A 13,324-nucleotide genomic window follows, 5' to 3' on the forward strand; every position below is an offset into this window, starting at 1 on the left:
TGACTAATGCTCCTAACAACTTTGTGAACCGGACCACCTACGAAAAGGCTAATTTTCCTTCTCCTTCTTAGTGATTTCTTGTTTTATACCGCAGATCGCCCTCATGCACTAGTCATCCTGTTTCATGTCTGATCTTCTCTTCATTGAAACCTAAATAATGATAGTGCCCACCCAATGGTAGAGCTGATATATATACATTATAACCCAGAAGAAATGTATTAGATATTTTTGTGACTGCATATGAGAAAGTGTTGTGTATGTTTCATTTAGAAATATCCCTCAGTCACTGAGAACCTCAATAAACCGGAATTGCAGAAAGAAATATATGTGACTGGCTCCAAAAAAATAAAATATGAATCCAAACCTACTGAACCTATAGCCCCTACAGTCATGGAGCAGGTAAAATGTACTTTGTCTTCTTGTTCTTTCTTTCATTATTTCTGTTTAATGTTATACAACTGCATTGATAAACATTTAAGGTTTTATAAACAAATAAAGCGTGATGGTGTATTTTCACAATGTACACCAGTATTTCAATAGGTTGAATTTCGAAAGGAATTTCAAAAGTGATACATGAGGTATGGGTTCCATTGAGCTGTGAAATTAATATAGAAACCAGGCTGCAGGAGTAATTAGGAAAAACATTTGCCTGAATGTATTCCATTAGAAACTAAGAACCGTGGGGCACTTCTCATCAAATGATGTGAGGACATCATAGCAGCTGGGATAATTGTACCAATTGGTCTAGGAATCATCTAGAGGGATATGTTTCTTTCACACTTTTAACACCCAGAAATCATTACTATGGCAATATCCAAACTGAGCCAAAGAGACAAAATACAAAGGGATCTTCAAGGACAATGGAAATAGGTTGGGAATTGAAATGTCTCCAGTCTTCCTAGGGTTTGTTTCTAAGAGGATCCAGAACTAGATTGAGGACAATGTGACATGACTCTTCTGGATGTTTTCCCAGCAAATATAAACACTATATAGGTTTTTTAGTTCCATACTGAATCTCTAGTGCAGTTCTTTCCTCACATTTCATATGTTAGGCTTTGAAGAGCTAACTTATTGAACACTGTCTCATTGGACTTGGCCCTTTCTGCAGGGCCACCCTCAAACATTTTTGCTTCACCTGTCCTATTTTGCTGATTTGATTGTAGTTACATTCATTAATGTGTGAAATTTACCACTGCTAACCAGTGCTTAAGTGCTTGTACTCAATTCCCTAATCATGACAAAATTGACTTGCACCTGATTGGCATTTTCACTTTACTTGGAAGTCCATAGTGAAGTGGCATACCATATTCCAGGGCACAGTAAATTAAATGCTACTAGTGGGCCTGTAACTTTTTGTAACCCCTTAGCCAAGCCATAAATTCCCCTTTTGTTCCTCATAAATCACCCTTCAGGTAGGCACTACATAGCTCATGGGCGGGGTGCATTGTAACTCAAAGAATGTACATGTACTTTTTTGCATTTCCCAGCAGTGAAAAACTCCTAATTTTGTGTCCATTATTGAATTTGCTTACCTTGTATATCTCCTCTTCTTCATATTCTACCTCTTGTGCAGAGCATGCATTTTCTTGGCCTTTACTCTTATGTAGATATTTCTGTATATAATAATTTAGGAGTAGGGTGGAAAGAGTTACGTTCACTGGCGTAGAGGAGCATAACCCATCTTTTGTGAACAGGTGAGTGGGAGGAACATCTCAGAATAATCTCCTGAGGGGAATTCACTAATTATAACCCCCTTGGGAGAGCATTGGATACCACTTTCCAGAAGTGATGTGAGGATTATGATGTCAACGATAGTTAGAGGTGGAGTAACTGTTGCATGAAACACCAAAATGAGCTAGGTTGCAGATTTGTAGCGGTAACCTTCCAGTGAAGCACCACTACTCACACTTTGCTTATGTTGCACTGGAGTCTTACAGGAGGTAAGAGAATGGAAAACCAGTGCATATCAAGACTCTTGCACCACCCAGTCAAAAATTGCACCATATGGCACCCTAAGTGTGATGTTGAAAGAGCAACCGTGTGATGAATGCAACTTTAGAACTTAAATAAAATCAACAGCAGCCCTAAGAATCAATAAGGTAAACTGCCAAAACACCAATTAAATAATACAAATACACAATTCTAACACTGGACACAATTTTCAAAAGAATGTAGACAAACATTTTTAGATAGTTGTCTCAAGAAAAGAGGAGTTTTAACTTACTGTTGTTAACTCACAGCGTTTTACTAGCGGTGCATAAAAGTTAATACTTTATCATTGTGTGAATATGTAGCTTTACTTCACAGTGCTGAATGTAAGTTTACTTTCTCACATTAATCTGGACACCTTCATTTTCACATAAAATGAACTGAGACCATACTTTTAACCTGGTGATTAGGATAAAAATAAGACATTGATTTTACTATTATAATTTTTTCTTGTAGGTTGTGTTGACAAGTATTCTGGGAATCGATAATAGTGTATAATTGAACCCTTCTTCTGCAGGTATTGTGATGGGACTCTACAATCAGAGATCAACAGAGGCTACTTTAAGACCCTTGGACCCCTCATTTTGGTTGTCAGTTTTTAATATTCTAGGGTAATCACGCTGATTTAAAAATACCAAGTAAAAATGTATAAACAAAACTAGTCTAGTCAATCATTTGCCTTTGATTTGAAAGTGCAGAAGTGCATTGCAATGTTAACATCAACTGCAATTTCAATTTGGAATTGCCAGTACGTACGTGTGAAGTATTCCAGCAAAGAAACAAAATTGTGATAAAAGATTTATTAACATGAAATGTGTGACATTGTTTTCAAGAGAATGTATTTGCTAAGAGCACCATTGTGATGGCCTCTGTACATCTAATGTAAATGCCTACTAGCAACCTGACCCAGTAATCTTTTGAACCCAATGTAGCTGATAGGTTTCCAGGAACAAATAGGAAATTGGAGGCTTTTAGCTTCTTTCTTCATGTTGAAAACAGTTTCCCTGTAAATTCCCAGATTCACTTTTGTGCCTTATGAAGATTTCCCATAATTACTGCACCATTTGCATGTTGTTTATTAAGGTGTGAGTTTAGCTCCCCAGGTAACTGTGAAAAAGAGAATGCTAAAGTTTATGAACAATAACAAAGACGTAACTGTTCATTCTCTTCTGTTTCATTTGTATTTTTCCTGATATCCTTGGAAAATCTCTGTAGCCAATCATCTCTCTACCAGTTAAGAAGACAGGATGATCCAGATACATTCTCATTGTATGCTCTCATGATATACATGCATGAAGAAGATATAAATCTTGTCTTTGTGAAGTTGTGCCTTTTTTGTGAAGGTTAATAGATATTTTCTATTTCACCGTCTGACTAATGCTCATAACAACTTTGTGAACCACATCACCTAAGAAATGGCGCATCATTTTCACGCTCCTTTTCAATGATTTATTGTGTTTTATCGCAGATCACCCTCATGAAATAGTCATCCTGTTTTATGTCTAATCTATGTGTTCTCTTCATTGAAACCTCAATGATGATTGTGCCCACCAAATGGGAGAGTTGATATATATACATTGTAACCCAGAAGAAATTTATTAGATATTATTGTGACAGCTTATGTGAAAGTTTTTTGTATGTTTCATTTAGAAATATCCCTCAGTCACTGAGAATTTCAATAAGCAGGAATTGCAGAAAGAAGAATATGTCATTGGCTCTAAAATGTTAAAAGCTGAATCCGAACCTACTGAACCTTTAACCCCTACAGTCACAGAGCAGGTAACATCTATCTACTTTATCTTCTTGTTATTTCTTTCATTATTTCTGTTGAATGTTATACAACTGCACTGATCAATATTTAAGGTTTATAAACAATTAAAGCCTGATGGTATATTTTCACAATTCACACCAGTATTTTAACTGGTTGAATTTCAAAATGAATTTCAATAGTGATACATGAGGTTTGGGTTCCATTGAGCTGCCTCTCCTGAACTGTGAAATTAATATAGAAACCAGGCTGCAGGAGTAATTAGGAAAAACATTTTCCCAAATGTATTCTATTACAAACGCAAAACCTTGGGGCACTTCTCATCAAATGATATGAGGAGATCCGAGCAGCTGGGATAATTTTAGCAATTGTTCTAGGGCACATCTAAAGGGATATGTTTCTTTTACAGTTTTAACTCTGAGAAATCATTATTATGGCAATTTTCAAAGTGAGCCAAAGAGAGAAAATATACAGAGATCTTCAAGGAGAACGGAAATAGGTTGGGGATTGAAATTTTGGACAGTCTTCCCTGGGCTTTGTTTTACAAAGAACCGAGGCCTAGATTGAGAACAATTTGAAAATTACTCTTCTGGAGTTCCAGCTAATATTAACAAGTTGATCAATTCCTTGATGAATCTCTAATAAAGTTTTTAACTCAAGTGTCACATCTTAGGCACTGTAGAGCCCAATGATGGAATATAGGCCCTCATTATGACTTTGGTGGTCTTTTCTCATGACCGCCAAAGCCGCGGCCGCCAGATGACCGCCAGTGCTGGTGGTCTTCAGACCATTCTATTACAAGCGCTTAGGGATTTCCGTCAGAAAACAGGCAGAAATCCGCCAGCAGTCGTGCTGGCGGTCGGCGCTGAAGATCCCTGTTGTTGCATATAGGTCACCCTTAATGTAGGCCTTAAGTAGCCCAGAGGGCAGAGTGCATTGTAATTCAATGTTTAGACATGCACATTTTAATTTTCGATGCTTTGGAAGTGAACAACTCCTTATTGCATTCTTCATTATTGAATATGCTTACCTTGCATAACTCCTCTTCTTCCTACTGTACCTCTTTGGCAGAGCATGACGTTTCTTGGCCTTTACTCTGATCTAGACATTTCTAGATTATAAATATGTCAGAGTAGGGCAGCAAGAGTTGTGATCAGTGTAACAGTGGAGCATAGCTCACCCTTAGTGAGCAGGTGAGTGGGAGAAACACCACAGAATAATAAACTAAAGTTGAACCCTAGCTCTCTGTATCTTGTGAAGAAAATTCATGAATTCAACCCCCATTGCGGAACTTCAGATACCTCTTTGCAGAGGTGATGTGAGGATGATGATGGCACCAATTGTTAGGGGGAGGAGTTACTGTTGCATGAAACACCAAAATGAGCTGGGTTGCCAATACATTGCAGTGAGATCCCAGTGAAGCACTACAGGTTGCACTTTGCTTTTCTTGCACCGGGTCTCAAATCAGGTAAGAGAAAGAAAAACCAGTGCATCTCAAGATTCTTACACCACCTAGACCACAATTGCAACGAAGGGCACTCTAAGGCCCATATTTATACTTTGTGCCGCAAAACTAACTAACGCAGTTTTGCTGCAAAAAGTTTAGCACCAGCTTGCATCATTTCATAATGCCAACCTGGCGCCATATTTATTTGATGCTGAAAGCCAGCGCTAACCCTGGGCTAGCGTCTTAAAAAAATACGCTAGCCGGGTGTGGGCGGCGGTAGGGAAGGAAGGGATTGTGCATCAGAAAATTACACTAGCATGGTTAAAGGCAAACAAAATTGCCTCTAACCAGACTAGCGCCACTTCCTGGTGCACAACCATCAAAAACATGACGCTTGTCTTAGGAAAGACAGGAGTCATGCCCACCACCACACCAAAATGCCCAGCACAGGGGGCAAGTGTCCCCTGGGCATGGCCACTGCATCCTGTGCCATGCAGGGGGCTCCAAGTTAGGGCCCCCGAAGACAAAAAAAAATATAGAAAAAAATACTTACCTGGACTTACCTGGGATGGGGTCCCCCATCCTCCGGTGTCTCTCTTGTGGGGGTAGGGTTGTTCCTTGGCATGGGGAGGGCAACTGTGGACCCATTCCAACCATGGAAATGGGTCAACAGGTCCCCTAATGCCTGGTCTGACCCAGGCGTTAAATAATGGTGCTAAGCAAGTTTAGCACCATTATTTAACATCTCCTCTCACCCGTGCGTCATTTTAGCACAGGGGATAAATATTGGGGCTATGGGGATAGCACCATTTTTTGGATGGGAACTCCTACCTTGCATATGTAACTACTTACAAGTCCCTAGTAATGTGGGGTATCATATACTCAGGGCCTGTAAATCAAATGCTACTAACGGGCCTCCAGCTCTAGGTAACCCCCTTGCTAAACCTTAAACTCACCTTTTGTTGTTTATAGTTCACCCCTAAGGTTTGGCCTCTTGGAGGAACGCCATCAACTCTCCTATCCCAGCATCTAACAAAAGCACCCATCTCCAAAATGGAGAATAGTGAAATAAGATTGGCATCTCTCTGCCATTTGGAGAGCTAGTGAAAACATGACAAGTAAGACTCTGAGAAGTGAAGAAACTATGGGATGCTGGCACATTTGAAATTGGTGGGGCTCCGGCAGTGACAAGGGCTTCCTCGATAACCACAGTTCCAGAAACCTGGTTGTGAGCGACATAAATGAATCGAATGAAGGGCGGTGGTGGACTCAAGCCCGTACAAGAGAAATAGAGAGCTCCACTAACTAAATACTTGATAAAAATGACCAGTGGTGAATTGAGGAGAGTTGTTGGGGTTCAAACTGTAAATGTAGCTCCTCACTGCCAACTTCTTGCAGACACAGTAAACGAGGGGGAGAGTAGCATATCACAAAGCGGTGATTGTGGAATGGTACTTCACTGTTGCTTTTCTTACATAACCACACAACTTATGCTGATTACTAATGCTACGACTATTCTCAGTTCTGCTGTTTTCGTTCTTAGTTTCTTGGTTGATGGAATGGTGGAGGGACAAAAGGTCGAACTATTTAGTATTTGCCGCCATCAACAGGAGGGGTGTGGTGCCCAAACACAGACTTTTTGTTTAGTTTCTGCAGTAGTGTTCCATAGGGAGTCAAGGCATACTCATGGATTCCTCCAGGGTTAATATAGTTAGCCTTAATGTTAAAGGCTTGAACTCTCCAGCCAAATAACTAGGGGTTCTTAACCTGTAGAAGCATTTGGGTGTGGACCTATATTGACTGCAGAAGACACACAAGACTGGCCCAGAATGAGGCCAGCATTCTTTCCCACATAATACTTGTTCTCTGTTACTGCGAAAAGGGCTGGTGTGCTCATTGCCTGCAGCTGATAACTTGAGGGGACTGTGAAAATGGTAATCTGGGGCACAGCAGGTATAATTTTGGGTCTGGTGATACAGATAGACCCAAAAGATTATACCATATTCAATCTATCAGGCCTAAACACAAAATAAGAGCAGTTCTTTAAAACAGCAATATCCATGGCCCTGGAGTATGCATATTGGGATCTGCTAGTGGGCAAATATTTAAATTAGTTAATGGATAGTTTAAAGGCTACATCTCATCAATGACCTGATAGTGGCAGATAGACCTCCACACACTTTAAGATGTGGCTCACTGAATAGGTCTAGTAGATATCTGGAGGGAAACTCATAACTGACTAAGGACATGTTTTAGAGTTTGGCAGAGGGGGTTACTACATCACAAATGTGACCGATATTCTGTATTAGGATCCAATTATTGCCTATGGAGATTGTAAAAAGGCGACCAGGATATCCAACACATCTGTGACAGAGTAACCTGTCTGCCAAACTGGACATCAGGCTTATATCCATCACATTCTGTTCACCAGCTTATAAAATATAGGCCAGAGACAAAGATCACTATCACAGTGGAAGCTCCCAAATGAAAAATCAGATTGTCAATCTAGTGACCTTACGCATACCTTCTACATGATCGAGCAGTTTGAGCAAAGGTGGGAGAGGAGATAACCAGATTCTTAGCCTGACATGACACACAGTAAGTTTCTTCATCTACTTTCTGAGATACCATCAAAGGCTACCTTGGGTGCATAATCATTGGAGCAGCGGTGCTAAACAAGAGACCTAGAGCTTAGATGAGAACTACATTAGAACTTTTATTAGCAGAGGCTCATTTGGCAGAGACCTTAAGTGGGACAGAGCATGATATGCCTTTTAGAGAACTTAACACAAATATTACTCTTCAGGCAGCAAAGCAAGGAAAGCTTAGGTCAAATACCAACACAAATAGGGTCAAAAAGTTTACCAATCAGAATGAATAAATGGTTCTTGATGACAGTCAATATCTGAGGCCCTTTCACTTTTCACCAGAAATGTTAGGCTAAAGAGGAGCTCCCCCCACAAAAACTTTAATTACGAATTGGCACAGGAATTTAGGTAGGCATTGCAATAACAACGAAGGTCATTGCTCAAATTAGTAGTCTTAAAATGAGGAAATCCCCTGGCCCAGATGGCTTCCCCACCACTTTTCATAAATTATACTGTAGTAAATTCGCCCTGGTTCTTCCTCAACTGTTTTATGATGTTGGGCAAGCTGGCACTTTAACTGCAAAAATGCGAGAATAAGCAGTGACAGTAATTTCCAAGTCATTGAGAACCAATCTCTCTTCTAAAAATTGATATAAAACTTTTTACTGTGGGCGAATGAGTCTGATCCCGCACCATGTGAAACCTGTCGGGCTAATCCGGGTTTGTTCGGGCTAACTAGCAGTGCCTCATCTCCACCCAAGAGCAGTGATGATTGGGTCAACCGGGGGCATGACATACATGACTCCTCAGGGGAATCGTAGTCACTCAGATCCCACCCGTTTCTCTCAGTTAGATTAGTCTCACATATGCAAGGAAAATCAGAGGCAGAGTAAAGATTAAAAAAGTTTTATTGAAGTAACTGCATCTTAGATAATAAAGCATATATTGCAATAACTAGGACGATGAAGCACAATAAGATAAAAATTGTGACAAGGAGAGTAAAATACAAGAATAATGCTACCATACTGTCACTAAGGTTTGTAGGGATTTTCCTACCTAAGCTATGTTAGACCACAGCATGTTAAGCTCTAATTCTGCCTTTCAGGTTCCCCCTGGGAAGACATCATCCCTTATACCTGAGCAAAAGACCTGTAGTCTACATAAGCAGCTGTAGCGAAGCAATCGATAATCAGCATACAGTTGTGGTCATCTGGCTGGAATTTCCCTCTAATGTACATGGGTCAAAGTAGTGTTTTATAATAAAACATCTGATGTTCCAAGAACGGATCCCCACGTAAGTGTATGTATGTTTCTGTGAACATTGGAGACAAACCGTACCACTTTTGCCGGCAACCTATCTTACTGCAGCCTTGAGAAAAGCACAGAGTGAAAGAAATGTCTTGTTTAAGAACGCAATGCTGACCTAGGCAAAGATCATCCAGATAGAAAAAATAAAACAAGACTGCAAATGTGGCTAATGTTAAAATAATAAAACAAAGCCGAAAAAAATATATCTAGGTTAAAGTGCACAGCGACAGGCCTAATATGCTAAAATAACGTATATAAAATTATAGCAAAAATGGCTACACAACACCCTCCCCTTGCCGGTCCGAAAGGTGGTTCAAAGCCTAATCTAATATATAAAAGCCACAAAAATGCATCTTAAAGCATATATATATGGAAATGTCAATGATGACAAGTTAAAACACACCTGAGCAGGTATGAAAAGGACAATTTAAACTATTAACTGTGGCGTCTAGAAAACCGAATTTCAAAAGTCAGAGTCAGTTTTAAAGTCGCCAATTGAATCCAGAATAATTGAAGATATGAAATCTTCCACTTCGGTAGGTGGTAAAGTAGCTAGTTCATCACCAAGGAAAACCAAGGAGCATTCATGTTTCAAAGCCTGAGCACCAGTCGAGGCAGCAGCATTCCGTGGTGTGCCCAACAGTGAGTTTAGAGCTGCATGATCACAAAGGGCAACTCATAAATGGCTTCCCGTAGCAAACGCACCCTCAACGCACATGTCTAGTAATGAGCCCTCAGCGAGAACATCAACAGATTAGCATCCAATGAAAGCAAGCCCTGCATAGAAAGACAAACTTTCAGTACACAATCAAAAGGGCACCATAGGGACTGAAACACGGGCTGCACACAATGCAAAACTGGTCTGAATGACAGAGTGACAGAGACCAGTCACACTCCAATCCCTCCAGGAGTGGTGCTCCAAAGTACTGCATCATGCGTTCACGACACAGCTGCACTGGTGGAAGCGCTTTAATTCCTTCATTTTGTAACGGGACAGCCATTGCGCAGAAAAAGTAGCAATAGCAAAATGCCACCTATTATAGCCAAAGTTATTGGAAATCCTCCGAAAATACTGGAAAATATTGAATGGATGGCTGAAGGTATTAAGCCAGATATAGAGGAGAAGGTGTGAACGAAACCAGAATCAACAGCCTTAAAGAAATGTGAGATTCCAGTAGTACTGGACGCATTAATTAGCCATCCCACAAGTTCACCAAAGTGTCTCGGAAAGTTAGTACTTAAAAGGGACTGTATCTCTGCGGATGACCTCGCAACCTGAAGCGCATAGGTCTCGCGTGCAGATGTAAGCCCCACATGTTTTTGACACAATAAAGCCTTGAGTCTCCTCAACTTGTCAAAATTTACATTTGGAGTGGTGATATGGGACCAAATCTCAGCTACTCCCCTCTGTCGTATAGGAGGAAAAAGTACATTTCCGCAACATGTAACAATTTTGGAGACCGAAATTACATAAACTATTCTGGCTTGCATCCCACAACAGCTCTCAGTATTAAGGAGCGCATGGCTGCCATTCGAGAGCATCTGGCACGTAAGTCTAATCATGGGGACTGGGACTCCCTTCAGATAACAAGCCAAATTTGCTGCTGAAACTTTGCATGCCCCGTGCAAGGACAGCTGTTTACAAGCCATTGAATGGCTGACAGAAGTCTTGCATTCATTACCGCTAAGAAAGACCTCTTTCATGCCACTGAGACATTTGTATGAGAAGGGTAGTTCCCACACCTCGTGTATGTAACTATCTCCTAGTCTTTCATATCTGCCCATTGGAATGTGTTTTAGGCAGGATGTGAATTGAAGTGTTGAAAAGGGCAGATTGATTACCCTGTGTATTAACCACTCAACAGAAGGTATTTCAGCCACAGTAAAAGGCAACTTTTCTAATTTCTCAATATTTAACATGACATAAGTTGCTTCTTTTTTAGCTATTAGTTGTTGTTGTCTCGTTAAATTAAAAGTGGAAAATATGTCCCTCGCGCTGACGTGTCACCAGGGAACGTGACCTGCTTTCAGTTTTGCTTTCAGTGTTTGTAGTGTGCAACCTAACTGCATAATGGATCTTAGTTGACTCTGTCCATGGTGTAAAGAGGACATGTCGCTCTGTACTATGCAAAAGAAATGATGTTGTTTAGGTGTATATCCGGTCGGACAGGGTTTTAATCCCATTATCTACAACAGCTAATGACTTCTATAAATTTTACTGATGTATTTGCCTTAACAGGGCAACAGCTTCTTGTTGAAAAAGCTTCCAAATTTCATGATAGACTGCATATTAGAAGCGCTTTCGGCGTAGTTTTCTGGGGCTTAACAGGAAATCCTGTAAGTTGGTATTATTAGACAGGAGACTGAGGTGTTCTTTAGCAGCATCTAGTGAGAAACTCTTGAACCATTGCTGGCATAGTATCTGTTCACTGTATGTCGTCACTATACCTGCCTGTTCAGATGACACATAACAAGGGTCAGGCCTACTTGTTCTAAAACCCCCAGTGGAGTTTACAAAATGTTTATGACACCCATTGTTATCTGTTGGCCACAATAACCACCCACCAAGACTTGAAAGTGAAGAACTAAATGTGCCATTTTGGACCCATTCATCGAGCTGATCTTCAGTTGTATTTATATACTTTTGCAAACTTTTGCAGGGACAAGAATACTGGGCGCATTCAAATCCTTAATTTTTGCCAAGCCTAAGCAACCTGTCTATTGTACAGTTTCATACAAGAATATAATTTGAACAGGTATCAGGCATGCTCTAAATAAAGCTTCCTTTCCCCTTATTTGCCAATGTTTTGTTCCCCACACACATTTTAAGTCAATCGACTTCAGCCAATATTCATAGCCTTCTATAGCCAACTGGGAAACAAAGGAATCTGAATAAATTAATGTTGAATCTGTCAATAATATATGTACATTTTCCATCAATGACAATTTGAAATAATATGACTCAGCATTTCTAACATTGTGACCAGAAAAATATGCACATTTTTCAGAATATGGGTTAGAACTTCCTTGTGGTGGAGTCGGGCATTGCTCGCATTGTGTGCAATTAAAAATAGTCTTTGCGGTACTTGGTCTATGAATGAAATGGTGTCCATAATAATTATAGCAGAACATGTTTCCATAATTTTCTTTGGATTGATAAACATCCTCACTTTCAAATACAGTAAAATACTACAACTCAGTCATCATAGAATCAACTGTTTTCGTATCCCAGTCATCAGAAACAACTTTGGGTATTTTTACATCATTCATAGAAAGTTTAAACTCCTTTTTTGTTATGTATAGGTCACCCCTAAGGTAGGCCCTAGGTAGCCCATAGGATAGGGTGCATTGTCATTCAAAGTTTGAACATGTACATTTCACTTTCTACATGTCCCGGTAGTGAAGAACTCCTAATTTTGTTTCTTTATTATTGAATGTGCCTACCTTGCATAACTCCTTTTCTTTATTTTCTACCTCATGTGCAGAGCATGCATTTTCTTGACTTTTACTCTGATCTAGACATCTCTGGATGTAAATATTTAGGAGTAGCACAGAAAGAGTTGTGTTTACTGGAGTAGTGGAGCATAAGCCATCCTTTGTGACCAGGTGAGTGGGAGGAACACCTCAGAATAAGAAACAGCAGTTGAACTCTAGCTATCTATATCTTGTGAAGGAAGTTCATTTTTCTGAAACCCCTACAGAGCTTTGAATACCACTTTGAAGGGGTGATGTGAGAATGATGGCAGTACCGCTAGTTAGAGGTGGAGTTACTGTTGCATGAAACACCGAAATGAGCTGGGCTGCAGATACGTTGCAGTAATTTTCCAGTGAAGCACCAAAACTTGCACTTTGCTTATGTTGCACTGGAGTCTTACAGGAGGTAAGAGAATGGAAAACAAGTGCATCTCAAGACTCTTGCACCACCTAGTCTAAAACTGCAACATATGGCAACCTAAGTGTGCTGTTGGAAGGGCCAATTGGTTACGAATGTGACTTTAGAACTGCAACAGAACCAACTGCAGACCTAAGATTCAATAAGGCAACCTGTCAAAAACACCAACTAAACAATACAAATACACAGTTTTACCAATGAACACAACATTCAAAAGAATGCAGACAAACATTTTTGGATAGTTGCTTTAAGAAAAGAGGAGTTTCAACTTACTGTTGATATCTCACCACGTTGTACTAGTGGTGCATAAGAATTTGTCATTTATCATTGAG

The 13,324-nt window shown here is 40.0% G+C and overlaps 1 protein-coding gene across 1 annotated transcript in view; it reads left to right on the plus strand.

Annotated features, from left to right (window-relative positions):
- Positions 1–11,411, plus strand: part of LOC138297044 (sporozoite surface protein 2-like) — a 41,383-nt gene extending 29,972 nt beyond the window's left edge. Inside the window, exons 5-7 of the mRNA XM_069236556.1 lie at positions 271–399; positions 3,640–3,768; positions 11,340–11,411. Coding sequence (XP_069092657.1) covers positions 271–399; positions 3,640–3,768; positions 11,340–11,411 — 330 coding nt within the window. The remainder of the gene's footprint in view (positions 1–270; positions 400–3,639; positions 3,769–11,339) is intronic.
- The last annotated feature ends 1,913 nt before the right edge of the window (positions 11,412–13,324 follow it).

The sequence above is a fragment of the Pleurodeles waltl genome, chromosome 5, assembly GCF_031143425.1.
Source record: "Pleurodeles waltl isolate 20211129_DDA chromosome 5, aPleWal1.hap1.20221129, whole genome shotgun sequence".
Lineage (NCBI taxonomy): Eukaryota > Metazoa > Chordata > Amphibia > Caudata > Salamandridae > Pleurodeles > Pleurodeles waltl.